Source organism: Cupressus sempervirens, chromosome 10 (assembly GCF_028749045.1).
Source record: "Cupressus sempervirens isolate cs-2001-9-10 chromosome 10, ASM2874904v1, whole genome shotgun sequence".
Classification (NCBI taxonomy): domain Eukaryota; kingdom Viridiplantae; phylum Streptophyta; class Pinopsida; order Cupressales; family Cupressaceae; genus Cupressus; species Cupressus sempervirens.
Window position 1 is genome coordinate 798332484 of NC_143127.1, and position 19508 is coordinate 798351991.

Here is a 19508-nt window from a genome sequence, read left to right on the forward strand (position 1 = left end):
ACAAAAATTAGTGTTTATTGGAGGAAGTTCCTTGGGTACCCAATGTTTTTGTAGATGTTGATACCTCAAGGGCACCTTGATGTTGCCTTCCATCTCATCATCATAAGAACATGACCCCCCTTGAGCAAGGAAAAATTTCTTGTGTTTATTGAATTTCCTTCTAGTCCTTTGACCTCTAGTTAATCTCCCTGTTCTAGATAAATTGCATGTCTCACTTTCCTCTTATGTTCCTATATTTCCCTCACTCAAGGAAGACACTTCTGACAAATACCTATTTGTTCATACTTGCAAATGGGAGAGATCTTAGAAGAAATCAATCTTACTATTGATAAGTGTATTAAATAGACTATCTATAAGGAGTATTGACTTATACCTGTCGATCCATGAGACTATGTGGGATGCTCTTGAGAAGGCTTTAGTTTCCTACAAATGTAATTCAATTATCATGAGCATAATCACATCATAATCATAATCACATCCATTATAAGCATCACATAAAAATTAAAACCATTAAAAGGTACACAATATAACACTTAAATCAGGCTCACATTATAAGCCTACCAGGGAAGTAGGCCTAGTGAAGGGCTAAAACAAGGTTTTTGTATCAGCTGATGAGTTGAGGGCTTAGTGACCTTAGGGACATGCTATTTGAAGTTTTTTGATGTGTGTGGAGGTGGAGGAAAAACCTAGTTAAGGTGAAGTCAAGTTTGGCGCCTAGTGAGGCATTGTGAGCATTTGATAGTTTGTTGATTAGATTGCTTGGATGAATCCATTAGGTGGATTGAGGGACATTCATGGGATTATTCCAAATATGTAGAACCTAAGGTGGCATAAGGATTTGGTGTGCACTCTGATAGGTTATGGAGTTGGCTTGGATCAAGGAGAGGGATCTTATGAAGATGCTTGGTTGGTGTTGTGAGAACACTATGGAAGTCCCTCTTGTTATGAATGATTACAAGTCCACCTAGGGTCTCTGCATCACCTATAGAGGCAAAATTATTAACCAACAAATTGGGTAAGCACTTATATTATGTTTTCCCTATGAATTTTATTCTAGGTACAACTCCCTTTTATAGATATTTAATGAATTCCCTTTTCTAAACTAAACACTTACAAATGCATTTGACCTGAAAGAAAATAAGGCTCAATACATTCACGCATCAATATGTGTTTTAAATAGTTTTATTTAATTAATTTAGATTAATAGTTAATTTAGATTAGCAGTATTCTATTTGTAGTTGAAACTTGTAGCTTTTAAATAGATAATGAATAAACTATGTAACCATATAAGACAAATATATTTCTATCAAGAAATGAATATTAAATAGATTAAGGATTGATGGCATACCTCTAAATTTCATCATCATCATCCTCATCGTCATCGTCATCATCATCATCATCATCATCATCCTCGTCATCATCATCACCATCATCATCATCATCATCATCATCCTCGCCATCATCGTCGTCGTCGGCATCGTCATCATCATCAACATAATCATCATCAACATCAACAGCATCTTCATCGTCATCATCAATAGCAGCATCATCATCATCATCATCTTCTTCTTCTTCTTCATGAAAATTTGTGTCAGGAACTGTTACTAAATTTTGCACACTTCTAAAAAAAATTGAATTTTGAGAGCAAGTAATCAACAGTGCATAGATGTTACTCATTGTGTATCAAAAGAATATAAATGTCCTTGTATTTTCATTCCTTGAAATAAAATTGATATTCACATAAAGTGAAATGAATTTGAAATCCTTGAAATGGAAATCTCACACAAGCCATGAGTCTGACTACTACTTCTATACATATTGAAAATAAGAAAAATACAGCACAAGGAAGTAGAGTCGGGGGTAACCAGTCATTGCCTTTCAGCCTTTGACTGGTTATGCATCCATTGTTGCCACTCCTGGTCCAGCTCTCAATCTGATGGCTCGTGATGTTTGTTCTCTTGAATGGGAAAAAATGGTGTTAGATATTAAACGATCTAAGAAATGACTGGTTATTACCAACTTGGTACCTACACATACTATATATATCCTATTCTGAATACATATAGAAACAACAGAGCTGAATAGTAACAGGAAAGAAATCAGAAATTTTGAGAGGAGAAGCAATGCTATAGAGTCGTAAAAATATCACAAGAAGTTTAAACTAGAGATGCTATCATAAATTTACATATTGCTGCAGTGTACCTACAAGGAATGAGTTAAATATTGCTATTTTAAATAAGATATAGTGCATTGGCCAAGTGTTATTCATATGATGGATTAATTTTAAAAGAAAGCAAATATAGGGTCATAGAGGGTAATTTTTGAGTGTCATGAGCCCATACTTGAACCTCATAAGGTATACAATAGAATAGGACAAGTGTATTCAGCAAGAAGCATGATAATTACGTTGCACAGACTAGCATATTCAAACTGGTTGGAACTCAAATCATGAGGCCAGATTTCTTTTATTCCTAAAAAGAACTCGAAGATCAAAAAAATAGAAGGATAAACTAGTGAGAGAGGGCTTCATTTGCAGTGCATGTGGACAGTCAGGGGACATGTGGACAAATAGGAAATGCCTTTTATATAATGGAGATATAGATACAAATGTAGATAAGCAAGAAGGAGACTCTTAGAAACGAGTGTGTGCCCCTAGTGAAGATCTGTTTGCTAATCATCAAGCAAAAGCCAAAGTAAAGAAAACTCCTTTCAAACTCTTGTGGCAAGTACTAAATGCTCATCCAGAGGTTCAGAAGACCGAAATGTAAGTTTGATCAACAAGTTGCATAAAATTAAAAAAAACCTTCCCCGTGAAGTTCATATGTCAAACTGCCAGTGATAAGAGCATAGATAACATAGCTATAAATGAGAGTCACAATGCAGATGGTGGAGATGAAACTATTGTTGGTGAAAAAATTAGAACACAGCCATCTCATGCTAAGAAATTAAAGATTTCAACCAAATAAAAAGAATAAAAACTTGAGGGAAATGAAGTGGCATCTCAGAGGATCGGTTCTAGAAAGAGTGATATGCAATACATATTCATGCACATAAAAAGACTTATGAAGCAGAGGAGGAGCACAAGATTCCCAAAATTAAGTTCATTAGGCTAGATTTCTTTTATTCCTAAAAAGAACTCGAAGATCATGAAAACAGAAGGATAAACCAGTGAGAGAGGGCTTCATTTGCAGTGCATGTGGATAGTCAGGGGACATGCGGACAAATAGGAAATGCCTTTTATATAATGGAGATACAGATGCAAATTTAGATAAGCAAGAGGGGGACTCTTAGAAACAAGTGTGTGCCCCTGATGAAGATATGTTTGCTAATCATCAAGCAAAAGCCAAAGTAAAGAAAACTCCTGTCAAACTCTTGTGGCAAGTAGCAAATGCTCATCTAGATGTTCAGAAGAACAAAATGTAAGTTTGATCAACAAGTTGCATAAAAAGAAAAACCTTCCCCATGAAGTTCATATGTTGGACTGCCAGTGCTAAGAGCACAGATAACATAGCTATAAATGAGAGTCACAATGCAGATGGTGGGGATGAAACTATTGCTGGTGACGAAATTAGAACATAGCCATCTCATGCTAAGAAAGTAAAGATTTCAACAAAATAAAAAGAATAAAAAGCTCGAAGGGAATGAAGTGGCATCTCGGAGGATGGGTTCTAGACAGTGATGTCAATGCAATACATATTCATGCACATAAAAAGACTTCTAAAGCAGAGGAGGAGCACAAGATTCCAAAAATTAAGTTCAAGAGGCCAACAGAATTTTCATTTTATGAGCAGTAGAGAAAACTAAGTGAGATTGAAATCAAACTGCAGGAGCAACGTAAGGAGGAGGAAGCTGAAGAAAGAAAAAATATGGGGAGAAGGCTTGGAAAGGAAATGAGCAGTTACAGGTGAGTTTTCAAAAGAGAGCCAGAACAAGCACTTTTTTCTTTCATGGACTGGCAGTTTTAAAAGGAAAATTGCATATATTCAGCATGCATAAAGAGAATCGCAGATGCAGCAATGAAAAACCCATGAAAAGGAAATAAATAAATAAAATGTTTTCAGTTTTTTAAGCATGCCAAGGTAAAGCAATGCTTACTGAGTGCATTTTTGTGCCACGAGTTGAGGTATCTGGTGCTTAAATGTAGCAGAGATGGGGCGAAAATGGGGTCTAGAACCCATATAACAACAACAAAGGTGAAGACATATAGGCGCCCAAGAGAATCAAGTACCCACGAGCCACATCTACAAAGAAAAAATCATGCCCTTCCATGGAATTCATGGCTACAGCAGAGACACATAGCAAAATCACCACTCCCAGCCAGAAAGAAATCGCAAGTCTAAGCTTCATGGCAGCTAGGGTTTCCAAATAACCCTGCCATGTTTTATCTTTGCTCTCTCATGCATCCGAAATGACCAATTTCGCCCTTGACTTCCTTTGTATCAATTCCTAAGTTGCATTTGATGGAATTTTGGGTCCATGCATGTATGGAGTCATTTTCTTTGCAAGCTTGGCACCCATTTTTGGGTTTTATGTTTTAAACATAGCTTTTCACCTTTTCTCAATACCTTGGTTATTTCATTTGCCATAATAATGTTTTGATTCTTCTCAAAAGGTTTATTAAATACTTTTCTTTGTAAAGATAATAATTTATTATAGTGTAATTTATTCTTTGTTTTAATAAATATTAATTATTCTAATAAAACATTGAGTGATTAAATGATATCACTAAATATTTTATATAAAATGATTAATACTTACTAAAACAAAACAACAGACTATATTACAATAAATTATTATTTAATAAATATTAAATGTCTTATATTTTGTTATGGAATATAAATCATTTAATAATTATTAGTGCGCAGAGAAATAAGTATTTAATTTTCTTTTAAGGGGTTAAAAGCAGTTATTTTAGCAAATTATTATGACTAAATATTGAGTCATGAGTTGATGGGACTTGGAGGCTGGAGAAGTTATTGCTTTTTGGAGACTTTTGGAGTATTTTTTGGGGCTAATGACTATAGTTTTTAGGGGTAGTTGGTGATATTGCGAAGCCATACCTTCTGGGATTTTTTGTACAACTTTTTGAAGTCTTTTCAAAGACTCAAGTTGGCCTCAAGGGCTGAATCTGACCCAGCATTTATTACTTTCTAAATGTAGTTGGGTGAAGGGGGCATAAGTATGAGTTGAAGGCTCATTTTTTAGGGAGTTATAGTTTTATGCAGAGACAAATTTTGGAGTGATTTGTGGAAGTCCTTCATGGTGGTCACTTGCAGATTGCTTGTAACTTAGTTCTAGGAAGTGTTATTATGTTGTTACCTTTGAAGTTGGAATAAAGGACAGTTTGGAGGCCATCATTGGGTTCTTTTATTGCATGTGAGTTCTTTCTATTTTTTGATGTTAGTTCTTTTTGTGATTCACTCCTGAATCCTTCAAGTTAATGTCACATTTTTAGCATCTGCAAAAGAGTATTTGCTACCCATATAGTTTGTGAGTTGTGAGTTAAAATTTCATATTGGCCGCTAATTGTGAATATTCTTATTCCTATTAGTAATTGGTTTGAGGTCAATCCTTCTCATGCAGTATTCGGGTATCCTGGTGTCAATTTTGTGCCTATGTCAAACTGGTCTTTAGTAAAGTTTTACTATGCCTTAATAGTATCATTTCCCATATTTATATTCTAGTGCATCACCCTTAGGTTTTAGAATTTTATTTACTGTTATCCTTCTTCCCTTTTCCTTCATAAAAGAATCAATTTTAGGCAGTATAAAGTGATTTATTAGATAGGAAGTCGGCCTAGAATTTGGAGATTCATTCCAGCTACGGTTTACCCACAACCTTGGAATGTTTCCATGTTTCTCCAAAAGGTTAAGTTTTTTGCAAGCTTAATAGGGTGCATTTTTCGAAGATAACAGTTTTTGGCATGCCTGGTGGGACATGTGACTAGTTTTTCCAGTCATCTTTTGCAATATTTTTGCTGTTGTTAGTATGTACAGTAGTATTTTCAGCCTAACAGAGGTTTCAAAATTACACACTTGGCGACTCTGAGCTTTGGAAAAGTAGAACCAGTGTATTACAGCATATGAGAAGAGTGCAAATGAGAAGTAGCTCTTCAAATTTTGAATATTTGCAGTTATCTCCACCTAGAAGAAGAGGAAGAGTAACTGAAAAGCCCAAAAAGACAGTGGTTTATACAAGAAGAGCTGATTCTACTCCTGCGGTGGTTAGAGTGTGCCCTACTGTTCCAGTTTTCACTACACCAGGAGGCCATTTTTCACAGGTTCCCATGGCATTACAAAGGAACCAGCCCTTTGTCTCATTTAATCAGCACAACCCTTTGAATCTAGCTCAACATGATGTCATTTTTGTAGTCATATTAAAAAGCTTACCATATTTTACAGGTGAGGATCATACCACCCCAGTGGAGCATATAAAAGATGTGGCTAATCTTTGTGCCTTGCACCATTTTATAGAAGATAATGTTGCTGTCAGGTTATTGGTTGTGTCAGTTAAAGGTAAAGCATTGCAGTGGTTTAGATGGCTACCGGTAGGTTCTATTGCTAACTGGGATCAACTTGGCATTGAATTTTGCAAGTTTTTTAAGGACAAATCCGACCACCTATCCTTGGTAGAGCAACTATCAACTATTAAAAGGGCCCCTCATGAGCAAGTAACAGACTTTAATTTCTGTTTCCAAAGGACATGGGAAAGAATTCCACAAACGGTAAGGCCCTCAGCTGAACATGCTTTTTTATATTACTTAAGGGCTTTTAATAGTGATATAGTAGTTATGACACAATCTATGCAGGCTGTTACACTTTCAGATGCTTATGATGTAGCTGTGAGGGCAGAAAACAACATTATATAGGCTAGAAAAATTGCCCCAAGGCCACCTATGCCAATTTTTCCAATAGCATCTGTAGTTCAATCAATGATACCTTTGCAAGCAACCCCCTTAGCTGTCATTCCAGTAGCGCCAGCATTGCCTACACCCAATACGCAACCCAATTTGCAAAGCAGTGCCATTCCAGCTCAATTTGCAGATTTACAAGAGATTAAGGGTCTTTTGCAGACTTTCGGTAATGAAATTGTGAATATAAAAAAGTAGCAAAGTCAAGGATATAGGCCTTACTAACCCTCTTATCAATCCCAATATTAGCAAAATTAGGGAAATAGACTGCCTTATCAGCCAAACAACCAAGGCCAAAGACCATATCTTAATACGAGACCTTATCAACCTTATAACCCCAATGCTGCTAGCACCTCAAATGAGCTGGTTCCTACTCAAAACAACCTAGTTCAGGATTATGAGTGGTGCTTTCCGTGTAACCAGCAGAATAATCAAAGTACTTGCACAAATGGGGTCATAAATCAGGCCTTGATGGTTCAAAGTGTTCCAAATTTACAAGATTATGGTTCTAATGAAGCCACCTTACAACAGCATGAAGGCAGACCACCAGAGACAACTCTACTGAATTGGTAGGATGATGATTTTTGTGGCATAAATTAGGTGGTTCTCTCTATTGCAGACAATACCAGAGGTAAGAAGAGAGCAATAGAAAGTTGTCCACAAGCTGCAAGCCCATCTGGTGTTGAGAATATGCAAAATTTTCCAAAGTGTCCAGCGTTAGGCAGTAATGAAAGGCCTATAGTCCCAATACAGCTAGCTAGTGTTAGCGTTGCCATTGCTACTACAAAAACCTAAGCTAAGGTTGGTATGACTTCTTTTAATATTTTGGATCATATGAAGAAGGAAAATGTATCTATTTCTATGTGGGATTTTTTGGGGGTTCCAGGTCAAAAGGAGCTCCTACAATCAGCTTTGTCAGGTTTAAATCTTTCTGGTAAACCTGAAAGTGAAGAAGTTAAATTTGTAATGACTAATGTTGCTACCTAGAATAAGCAGCAACCTCTAATAGTCAAGCCTCCACCCTTTTATGTATCTCTGATTATAGGAAAGCACTTAGTCCACAATTGCATGATTGATTCAAGGGTGAGTAGCTCGGTGATGCCCAAGCAAATTGCTGACAAGTTGGGTATCAAATATGAGCAGCTTGAAAAAGGAGTGGTACAACTAGACGGGACCGCTGTTAATACCATAGGGGTCATTAAAAATATTGATTTAACCTTGCAAGCTTGCCCAAATTTTTCTATCCCACAAGATATTTTTGTCATAGAGCTACCTCCATATTTTGCTTATGTTTGTCAAGGGATTTCACTACCAAAATTGGAGGTTATTTGTCATCTGATTGGTCTCACATGTTGTTTAGAACTAGGTATGGCACCAAAGTTACTATAAGATTAGAACCTATAGCCAAAGCTCACATTGAGCCTTATTCTTCAAGCCCCATAAGTGCCAACTTGCTCATGAGTGAGAAAGAGGAACGACCTAAGGTTCGAGAGAGTAACACTCAAACCGAGGAGATACCAGATATTCTCCTTGATGAATGGGCATTTCAAAATCAAGTTGAAAATCCATGTGGAAATCTAGGACATGCTGGTTTGGACATGTATTTAATACAGGAGGCTGATTCCTTCATTCCCAATCTGGAGAAAAGTGCAAAAAAGCAGATTGGACAACAAGATAACGAAGTTTGGGAGCTATTTTTTGATGGTGCAAGGAACCGGATTGGAGCTAGTGGTGGTTGCATGTTGATCTCCACAAGAGATGAGAGATATTTCTCATCTTTTCATTTCTATTTTATTTGTTCAAATAATATAGCCAAGTATGAGGCCTTGATCCATGGATTAGAATGGGCAAGAAGGATGGGTGTCAGCTGTTTGAAGGTCTACAGGGATAGCGAGCTGATGGTTAATCAAGTGAGAAACCAAAATGTTACCAAGAACGAGCTACTTAAATCTTACAAGCAAAGAGTATGGGATCTTCTTGAGGCTTTTGATGCCTTCAATCTCATTTCCATACCCAAGGATCAGAATAAGCATACTAATAGACTGGCTGTCATTGGTGATGAATTTGATATTCCAAAAGAAATTAGCAATGAAAGAACTAGCCAACACATCAAGGTCATTACCAGACCTGTTGTACCTGATAATAATATACATTGGTAGGTTTTTGATAGCGACAAGCAAATAGGCATTTTTCTAAGAGAGGAAGCCGAGTTTTCTTAGGCTAATCAGAAGAATTTTTGGCATCAGTATGTTGATCAAATTATTCAGCTAAAAAATAATAAGATGCCAAAGGGTTTGGTCACCCTTGAATCCATTTTTAACACTGATGATGAGACCAAAAAATCAAAGGCCAGCATGCAGGTTCAGCAAGAACATTATGAAGAAGTTGAGGTATTCAAAGGAAAGTTATTAAAGCTGGGTAAGGTGTGCACAGCTGAAGAGAGGCATTCATTTATCCAAATTTTCTAGGAATTCAATGATGTATTTGTGTGGGAATATGGTGATTTGAAGGGGTTTAACCTTTGACTTGCTCAACACACTATTGAACTTGAACCAGATGCTAAACCAGTAAGGCAAAAATAGAGGCCTTTGAATCCAAAGCTGGACCCGCTTATGCAAAGGGAACTGAATAAGCTGATTGAAAGTAATATCATATTCCCTATTAAGCACACTTCTTGGGTCTCAAACCTTGTGTCGATAAGAAAAAAGAGTGGCGAAATAAGGTTGTGTGTCAATTTTCAAGATTTGAATAGAGCTTCATTGAAAGATCGGCATCCTTTGCCTTCTATGGAGCAGATCCTTCAAGTAGTCTCAGGATCAGAAAGGTTTTCCTTGCTAGACGGATATTCAAGTTATAATCAAATTTTAGTAAGGGAGGAGGACCAGTTTAAGACAGCTTTTACCACCAAGTGGGGTACCATGGCATACAAAAAGATGCCCTTTGGTTTGTCCAATGCTGGGGAAACCTTTCAAAAAGCCATGGATATGGCTTTTGATAAGCTAATGTATAAGATTGTTTTGGTTTACCTAGATGACATCACTATTTTTTCTAGGGAAGTGAAAGATCATCTAAGGCACTTAAGACAAATTTTTGAAAGGTGTAGAGAGTTTGAGATATCCCTTAATCCCAAGAAATGTGTTTTTGCAGTTCATGAAGGTAGATTTCTTGGTTATGTAGTGTCTAAATCGGGTATCACCATAGATCCTAAAAGGATAACAGCAATCTTGGCTCTTCCTCTATCAGCACACAAGAAAGGATTACAAAGTTTTATTGGTCGAATAAACTTTGTTAGAAGGTTTATTCCAGATATTGCAGACCTGTTGAGCCCACTGACAGCCATGTTACAGAAGAATACACCTTTTAGTTGGACTAAAGAAGGGAATAGGAGCTTTGAGCTGATCAAGGAGGCACTTGCAGCAGTGCCTACGCTTGTAAATCCTAATTTTTCCAAGAATTTTTCTTATATGGCTTTGGGGATATTGACACTATCTCAGCAATGTTAGTGCAACACAATGATGAAGGTCTAGAACAGTTGGTGGCATTCTTCAGTCAAGGTCTTAAGGACTATGAGCTCAGGTATTCATTGTTGAAAAGCATGCGCTCGTTGTTATAAGAAGTTTAAAAAAGTTTAAGCACATGTCGTCAAATAATAAGATCATTCTGATGGTCACTCATCCAAGCATCAAGGAATTCCTTTTAAGTAAGGATCTAAATGATAAGAGAGCTGGTTGGGTGACTAAGGTGATGGAATACAACGTGGACATTAAGGTCACCAAACTGATTAGGGGAAAAGGGTTATGTGAGCAACTGGCTGATGCTATAAGTAGCAAAGAAGGAAGTGAACACGCCGCTGTCCTAGTTATTCAGGATGGTGAACAAGCTTTTTCAGATTCCACCATTGATTGGGTGCAGCAAATGACACATTTTCTACAAACTGGTGAATGTCCACAGGATCTAGACAAAGCTAAGAGAAGGTATTTCCATTTGCAGGCTACTCCTTATGTTTTATTGAGTGGTGTTTTGTTTAGAAAGGATGCCAATGGGATGTTATTGTGGTGTATTCACTCTAATCAAGTGGAAAGAATCTTAAAAGAGTTTCACGATGGAGATTCAGGAGGTCATTTTGCCCCACGAACAACTACATGGAAAATCATGTGGGCTGGTTATTATTGGCTAGAATTGTTTAAAGACTGTTATGCCTGGTCAAAAAAGTATGTGAAGTGTGCACTCTTTGCAGGCAATGAAAAACTCTCAGCCATGCCTTTACAACCAGTTCAAGTAAGCCAGCCTTTCATGAAGTGGGGTCTTGATTTCATAGGACCTATTAACCCACCATCTAGTGCTGGTCACAGGTGGGTGCTTACAGCAACAAATTACTTTACAAGGTGGACAAAGGCAATTGCCTTAAGGGACTCAAATGAATTTTCTATTTTAAGTTTTTATGAGGATATAGTTACCAGATTTGGTGTCCCAGAATCTATAATATCTAACAATGCACTAGCATTTGTTGGTGTTAAAATAATTGATTGGGCTGTCAAGCATGGTATCTACTTGAGTACATCTTCAAACTACTACCCTTAAGGGAATGGTTTGGCAGAAAGTACAAATAAGAACTTAATAAGGATAATTAAGAGGACAATGGAAGAAAATCAGAGAGTTTGGCATTCTCATTTGAAGACTGCATTATGGGCAGACCGTGTAACTCCTCAGCGGTCCATTGGTAATTCTCCATATATGTTGGTATATGGGAAAGAAGTGAGGTTACCCTTATCAGTTGAGCTCCCAGCTCTTGATATTATGCATCAGTTACAAATGTTCAAAGAGGAGGACCCTATGGCAGTCAGGTATGCTGAATTAATGGAGCTGGATGAAGTTAGAAGAAGGGCTATGCAAACTTTGGAGTATCAACAGCTACAAACTAAAAGAGCATTTGATAGGATGTCTACGCCTAAGGTTTTCAAGGAGGGAGATGTTGTACTAAAGTGGGACATGTTGAAAATCAAGCCAGGCAAACATTCAAAGTTTGACAACTTCTGGAGCAGGCCTTATATTATCTCAGAATGTAAATAGCATAACGCTTTTCAACTATCAAGGTTGGATGGCAACATGGAGCGAATCCCAGTGAATAAGATTCACCTCAAGCATTGTTTCTGAGGTAGGATCTATCCTTTTATATAATAGTTTAGCTATTTGAGTTTTCCCTAAGTGTTGTTCCAGCACATGTTTGTTTTAGTTTTGTGTGTTCCCGCTTTCAATAAAGAGTTTCCAAGTGCTACACAACCAGGCAAAGCAAAATAATGCTACATGCATGCAGACATCATAACCACATACCCATGCTTACATACATGCACATGAAATAGTATCCTCAAATCTAATAGTCATTAGGTAGTCCATGTACAAGTCCAAATGCACATATCTAAACATGGATACATAGCTATAAAACCTACATACACCCACCAGTACTCCAATTTGCCTACCTATGTCGTGTTTTGTGGCTCAGCTATATGAGAACATGCAATAAATCCTTTTTAGCCCAGTATCACAAATATAACTCATAATGATGAAGAATTTATTCTTCACCACTGCAAGCAATACTCGTGACACTGAGTTGAAAACAACAATCACCTATTCTCATATACTTGAATTGACTCTATTGCCCAATGGACTGATTAGTAAGGCTACTCGTTTTGATGTCTAGCAAGCAGACATATAGCAGATGTTGCCAAGATTGTTACTAAATTTTGCACACTTGTAAAAAATTTGAATTTTGAGAGCAAGTAATCAAGAGTGCATAGATGTTACTCATTGTGTATCAAAAGAATATAAATGTCCTTGTATTTTCATTCCTTGAAATACAACTAATATTTATATAAAGTGAAATGAATATGAAATGCTCAAAATGGAAATCTCACACAAGTCGTGAGTCTAACTACTACTTCTACACATATTGAAAATAAGAAAAATATAGCACAAGGAAGTAGATTCAAGGGTAACTAGTCATTGCCTTTCAGCCTTTGACTGGTTATGCATCCATTGTTACCACTCCTGGTCCAGCTCTCAATCTGATGGCTTGTGATGTTTGTTCTCCTGCATGGGAAAAAATGGTGTTAGATCTTAAACAATCTAAGCAATGACTGGTTATTACCAACTTGGTACCTGCACATGCTATATATTTCCTATTCTGAATACATATAGAAATAGCAGAGCTGAATAGTAACAAGAAAGAAATCAAAAATTCTGAGAGGAGAAGCGGTGCTACAGAGTCGTAAAAATATCACAAGAAGTTTAAACTAGAGATGCTGTCATAAATTTACATATTCCTGCAGTGTACCTACAAGGAATGAGTTAAATATTGTTGTTTTAAATAAGATACAGTGCATTGGCCAAGTGTTATTCATATGATGGATTGATTTTAAAAGAAAGCAAATACAGGGTCACAGAGGGTAATTTGTGAGTGTCACAAGCCCGTGCTCGAACCTCATAAGGTATACAACAGAATAGGACAGGTGTATTCAGCATGAAGCATGATAATTACATTTCACAGACTAGCATATTCAAACTAGTTGGAACTCAAATCATGAGGCCAGATTTCTTTTATTCCTAAAAAGAACTCGAAGATCACAAAAATAGAAGGATAAACCAGTGAGAGAGGGCTTCATTTGCGGTGCATGTGGACAGTCAGGGGACATGCGGACAAACAGGAAATGCCTTTTATATAATGGAGATACAGATGCAAATGTAGATAAGCAAGAAGGGGGCTCTTAGAAACGAGTGTGTGCCCCTAGTGAAGATCTGTTTGCTAATCATCAAGCAAAAGCCAAAGTAAAGAAAACTCCTGTCAAACTCCTGTGGCAAGTACCAAATGCTCATCTAGAGGTTTAGAAGACTGAAATGTAAGTTTGATCAACAATTTGCATAAAAAAAAAAACCTTCCCCATGAAGTTCATATGTCAAACTACCAGTGCTAAGAGCACAGATAACATAGCTATAAATGAGAGTTACAATGCAGATGGTGGGGACGAAACTATTGCTAGTGACAAAATTAGAACACAGCCATCTCATGCTAAGAAAGTAAAGATTTCAACAAAATTAAAAGAATAAAAACCCAGAGGGAATGAAGCAGCATCTCGGAGGATGGGTTCTAGACAGAGTGATGTCAATGCAATACATATTCATGCGCATAAAAAGAGTTCTGAAGCAGAGGAGGAGCAGAAGATTCCCAAAATTAAGTTCATGAGGCCAGATTTCTTTTATTCCTAAAAAGAACTCGAAGATCATGAAAACAGAAGGATAAACCAGTGAGAGAGGGCTTCATTTGCGGTGCATGTGGACAGTCAGGGGACATGCGAACAAACAGGAAATGCCTTTTATATAATGGAGATACAGATGCAAATGTAGATAAGCAAGAGGGGGACTCTTAGAAATGAGTGTGTGCCCCTGGTGAAGATCTATTTGCTAATCATCAAGCAAAAGCCAAAGTAAAGAAAACTCCTATCAAACTCCTATGGCAAGTACCAAATGCTCATCTAGAGGTTCAGAAGACCGAAATGTAAGTTTGATCAACAAGTTTCATAAAAAGAAAAACCTTCCCCATGAAGTTCATATGTCAGACTGCCAGTGATAAGAGCACAGATAACATAGCTATAAATGAGAGTCACAGTGCAGATGGTGGGGATGAAATTGTTGTTGGTGACGAAATTAGTACACAGCCATCTCATGCTAAGAAAGTAAATATTTCAACAAAATAAAAAGAATAAAAAACCCAGAGGGAATGAAGCAGCATCTCGGAGGATGGGTTCTAGATAGAGTGATGTCAATGCAATACATATTCATGTGCATAAAAAGACTTCTAAAGCAGAGGAGGAGCACAAGATTCCAAAAATTAAGTTCAAGAGGCCAACAGAATTTTTATTTTATGAGCAGCAGAGAAAACTAAGTGAGATTGAAATCAAACTGCAGAAGCAACGTAAGGAGGAGGAAGTTGAAGAAAGAAAAAATTTGGGCAGAAGGCTTGGAAAGGAAATGAGCAGTTACAAGTGATTTTTCAAAAGAGAGCCAAAACAAGCAATTTTTTCTTTCATGGACTGGCGATTTTAAAAGGAAAATTGCATATATTCAGCATGCATAGAGAGAATCGCAGATGCAACAATGAAAAACCCATGAAAAGGAAATAAATAAATAAAACATTTTCAATTTTTTAAGCATGCCAAGGTAAAGCAATGCTTACTAAGTGCATTTTTGTGCCACGAGTTGAGGTATCTGGTGTTTAAATGTAGCAGAGATGGGGCGAAAATGGGGTCCAGAACCCATATAACAGCAGCAAAGGTGAAGACATATAGGCGCCCAAGAGAATCAGGTACCCACGAGCCACATCTACAAAGAAAAAATCATGCCCTTCCATGGAATTCATGGCTACAGCAGAGACACACAGCAAAATCAGCACTCCCAGCAAGAAAGAAATTGCAGGTCTAAGCTTCATGGCGGCTAGTGTTTCCAAATAAGCCTGCCATGTTTTATCTTTGCTCTCTCATGCATCTGAAATGACCAATTTCACCCTTGACTTCCTTTGTATCAATTCCTAAGTTGCATTTGATGGAATTTTGGGTCCATGCATGTATGGAGTCATTTTCTTTGCAAGCTTGGCACCCATTTTGGGGGTTTATGTTTTAAACATAGCTTTTCACCTTTGCTCAATACCTTGGTTATTTCATTTGCCATAATATTGTTTTGATTCTTCTCAAAAGGTTTATTAAATACTTTTCTTTGTAAAGATAATAATTTATTATAGTGTAATGTATTCTTTGTTTTAATAAATACTAATTATTCTAATAAAAAATTGAGTGATTAAATGATATCACTCAATATTTTATATAAAATGATTAATACTTACTAAAACAAAACAACAGACTATATTACAATAAATTACTATTTAATAAATATTAAATGCCTTATATTTTGTTATGGAATATAAATCATTTAATAATTATTAGTGTGCAGAGAAATAAGTATTTAATTTTCTTTTAAGGGGTTAAAAGCAATTATTTTAGCAAATTATTATGACTAAATATTGAGTCATGAACTTATGGGACTTGGAGGCTAGAGAAGTTATTGCTTTTTGGAGGCTTTTGGAGTCTTTTTTGGGGCTAATGACTGCAGTTTTTAGGGTTAGTTGGTGATATTTCCAAGCCATACCTTCTGGGCTTTTTTGTACACCTTTTTGAAGTCTTTTCAAAGACTCAAGTTGGCCTCAAGGGCTGAATCCGACCCAGCATTTATTACTTTCTAAATGCAGTTGGGTGAAGGGGGCATAAGTATGAGTTGAAGGCTCATTTTTTAGGGAGTTATAGTTTTATGCAGAGAAAAATTTTGGAGTGATTTGTGGAAGTCCTTCATGGTGGTCACTTGCAGATTGCTTGTAACTCAGTTCTGGGAAGTGTTATTATGTTGTTACCTTTAAAGCTGGAATAAAGGACAGTTTGGAGGCCATCATTGGGTTCTTTTATTGCATGTGAGTTCTTTCTATTTTTTGATGTTAGTTCTTTTTGTGATTCACTTCTGAATCCTTCAAGTTAATGTCACATTTTTAGCATCTGCAAAAGAGTATTTGCTACCCATATAGTTTGTGAGTTGTGAGCTAAAATTTCATATTGGCTGCTAATTGTGAATGTTCTTATTCTTGTTAGTAATTGGTTTGAGGTCAATCCTTCTCATGTAGTATTCGGGTATCCTGGTGTCAATTTTGTGCCTATGTTAAACTGGTCTTTAGTAAAGTTTTACTGTGCCTTAACAGTATCATTTCCCATATTTATATTCTGGTGCATCACCCTTAGGTTTTAGAATTTTATTTGTTGTTATCCTTCTTCCGTTTTCCTTCATAAAAGAATCAATTTTAGGCTGTATAAAGTGATTTATCAGATAGGAAGCCGGCCTAGAATCTGGAGATTCATTTCAGCTACGGTTTACCCACAACCTTGGAATGTTTCCATGTTTCTCCAAAAGGTTAAGTTTTCTACAAGCTTAATAGGGTGTATTTTTGGAAGATAACAGGAACATCATCCAATAACTGTCGATCATGATCACCATCTACATCATCTTCTACTTCTTCAATATCTTCTTCTTCCATCACATTATACTTTATTGGCCTTCCTCTCGGTTCATGTCTAACGACAAATGACCAACCTGGTTTATGTGGAACCTCTGAGTAAAATACTTGCTCACATTGGCTTGGAAGAACATAGGGCTCATCCCCAACTAGCTCAAATGACCTTGTATTAACCATTGTAAATCCATTATCATGTTCAATAACTGTTCTATCAAGATCGTTTAGATTAAGTCGTAGCCCGTACCATTTGACAATGAAGAGTACTAATTTGAAGGAACTAAAGTCAGACTCAAGTATATCATCCAAAATGCCATAGTATCAATTTTTAGACTCTTGAGGATGTAAGTCATTTCTAGATGAATTATTAATCACTTGAAAGACTCCAGTTATTCCTGAATCACAAGTTTTCTTCCTGTCATCCAACACTTTGACGCAAAATTTTTTACCATTACAGAACATAGCCTTATGGTGTTTAACCTGCAATAATATGTGAAACATGTCAAAATTATTGTATCATGAGTTGATAAACATACGGGTGATTAATAAATTTGTACGTACCTGGAAATCTCTTAAACCATGTGCTAAATCTATTTCCCTCTGTATAACATTGGAATCTCCATTACGATGAGCTTCTTTAACCAATGAAGATACACCTTCCCATGTTAATGTGTGACCAGAACGTTGACATCGTTCAATCCATACTATTATCCAATCAAGATTGTTTGCAATATACAAATGTATTGCATCCCACTCTCGAGCACCTGTAAAAAAAAAAAAGACAACTTACAACCAATTTATTTTGAAGATTAAGAATTAATTTATTACAATAACATCTTATAATTTATTACCTCTCACTTTCCTCAATGTACCTTTCCCCATCAAGTACTCCCCTTCTAATTTTTTAAAAGGCTCGAGATCCCAAATGCGATCTACATGGATATTTGATGCAAACTTAGGAAGATATTCAGTAATTTACACCATTGTATGGTATACCATATATCCCTCTACCATATAACCCTCAAGATGTGCTCTTTGTCAAATCAAATTCTTCAAAGATTTCAAGTGCCTCTCAACCATCCACATTAACCTAGTGTGTACAGGTCCACACAATTCAATCTCCTCAACTAGGTGTATGAGGTAGTGTTCCTGTGCATTGAAAAAAGTTGGAGGTAGACACTTTTGCATTTCACATAGTAAATGAGGAATTCTTCTCTTCCAATAGTTTATATCTTCTTTATGGATTTCTTTAGATGACAACCACCTACATTAAGAGATTCAAGTCACAAAAAATATATAGATGCGAGACTTTACAAAATAATATACAATAGATAACATAGCAAGAAAAAAAAATGTTGAATATAATAAATATATACAACAAATTGAACAGATATTACTACTTACCTCATGTATTTTCCAAGATTGTATATCACTTGTTTGATGTTATTGTTGAAGTGCTCTGGGAGAGACAGAGGAAGCACATACTGCAGTAATTATAAACTAATAATTTCATTGTTTTCTAACATAACATAACAAAAAGTACATGTAGTTTATGAATATATTGTAAATATAGAAGAACATAACTTACCTTGATGAAAGTATGCCAATCATGCGTTTTGAGCCATGGCCCAAATTCGCTTTTTTTTTATATGAGATTGTTTATGTTTGCAGTAAATCCTGTAGGAAATAGAATTTTTCGTATGACTTCTTTTATCACATCACTTTGCTACTCTTTTAATAACCAAGGAAGGGCACTTATATCAATCTAATCTCTGTTGCTATTTGAGTGAATGAAATTCTTCAATGCATGATTGGATTCATGAATGTCATTACAAATTTTGACAATTTTTTCTTTGTCACACCTTCCATCCAATATGCATAGTATCAAACAAATGCACAATTTGTAAGTACTCGTAGTAGGGAAACCTACTAAATTGTCTAGGATAGCTTTTTAGTCCCTTTGGAAGGTTGTCAGTACTGCCTTGATGACCTTCACGATCATCAATTACACAATTAGTAAACAAAAATCACAACAGAAATATATAAATTACAAACATAAACCATTAGGTGGAACGACATTACCTCGACGATTAATTCTATTGTATTCCAGCTTCCATAGGTGAGGTATCATTCTTTGTGGCTTTGATGTAGTATCTTCTTTCCCATTGAAAAGATGTTTTTTCGTGGAGGAAGTGTCTACACTCATCAAACACCTACTTTCCTAAACTTTTTGAATGACGAGATTTCATCTTTGGACCACAAACTAGACACGCAAATTTTCTCTTTATTTGAAGACCTACAAGATAATGATATAATTGGATTATTAAATATGTTGATTTTTATAATTAGAATTATCGTGCGCAACTTGAATTCACTATAACATACCACAAAAATGTGTTAGCCATGGGGCATCATGTATTGTCCATGCAAGTATTGCATGGAATTGAAATTGTCTTTGTCCTATTGGTCTAGACACGTCATACATAGTGACACCATTCC

The 19508-nt window shown here is 36.3% G+C and overlaps 1 protein-coding gene across 1 annotated transcript; it reads left to right on the forward strand.

The window, feature by feature from the left end:
- The first annotated feature begins 11548 nt into the window (after window positions 1–11548).
- LOC149536329 (uncharacterized) lies at window positions 11549–11980 on the forward strand. Its single transcript, XM_089806274.1, has one exon. It carries the CDS (start codon window positions 11549–11551, stop codon window positions 11978–11980), a length of 432 nt encoding a protein of 143 aa, XP_089662400.1.
- The last annotated feature ends 7528 nt before the right edge of the window (window positions 11981–19508 follow it).

What these genes read in the sequence shown, in the direction of transcription:
- LOC149536329 (XM_089806274.1), top strand. Translation starts at nt 11,549, where the DNA reads ATGGAAGAAAATCAGAGAGTTTGGCATTCTCATTTGAAGACTGCATTA.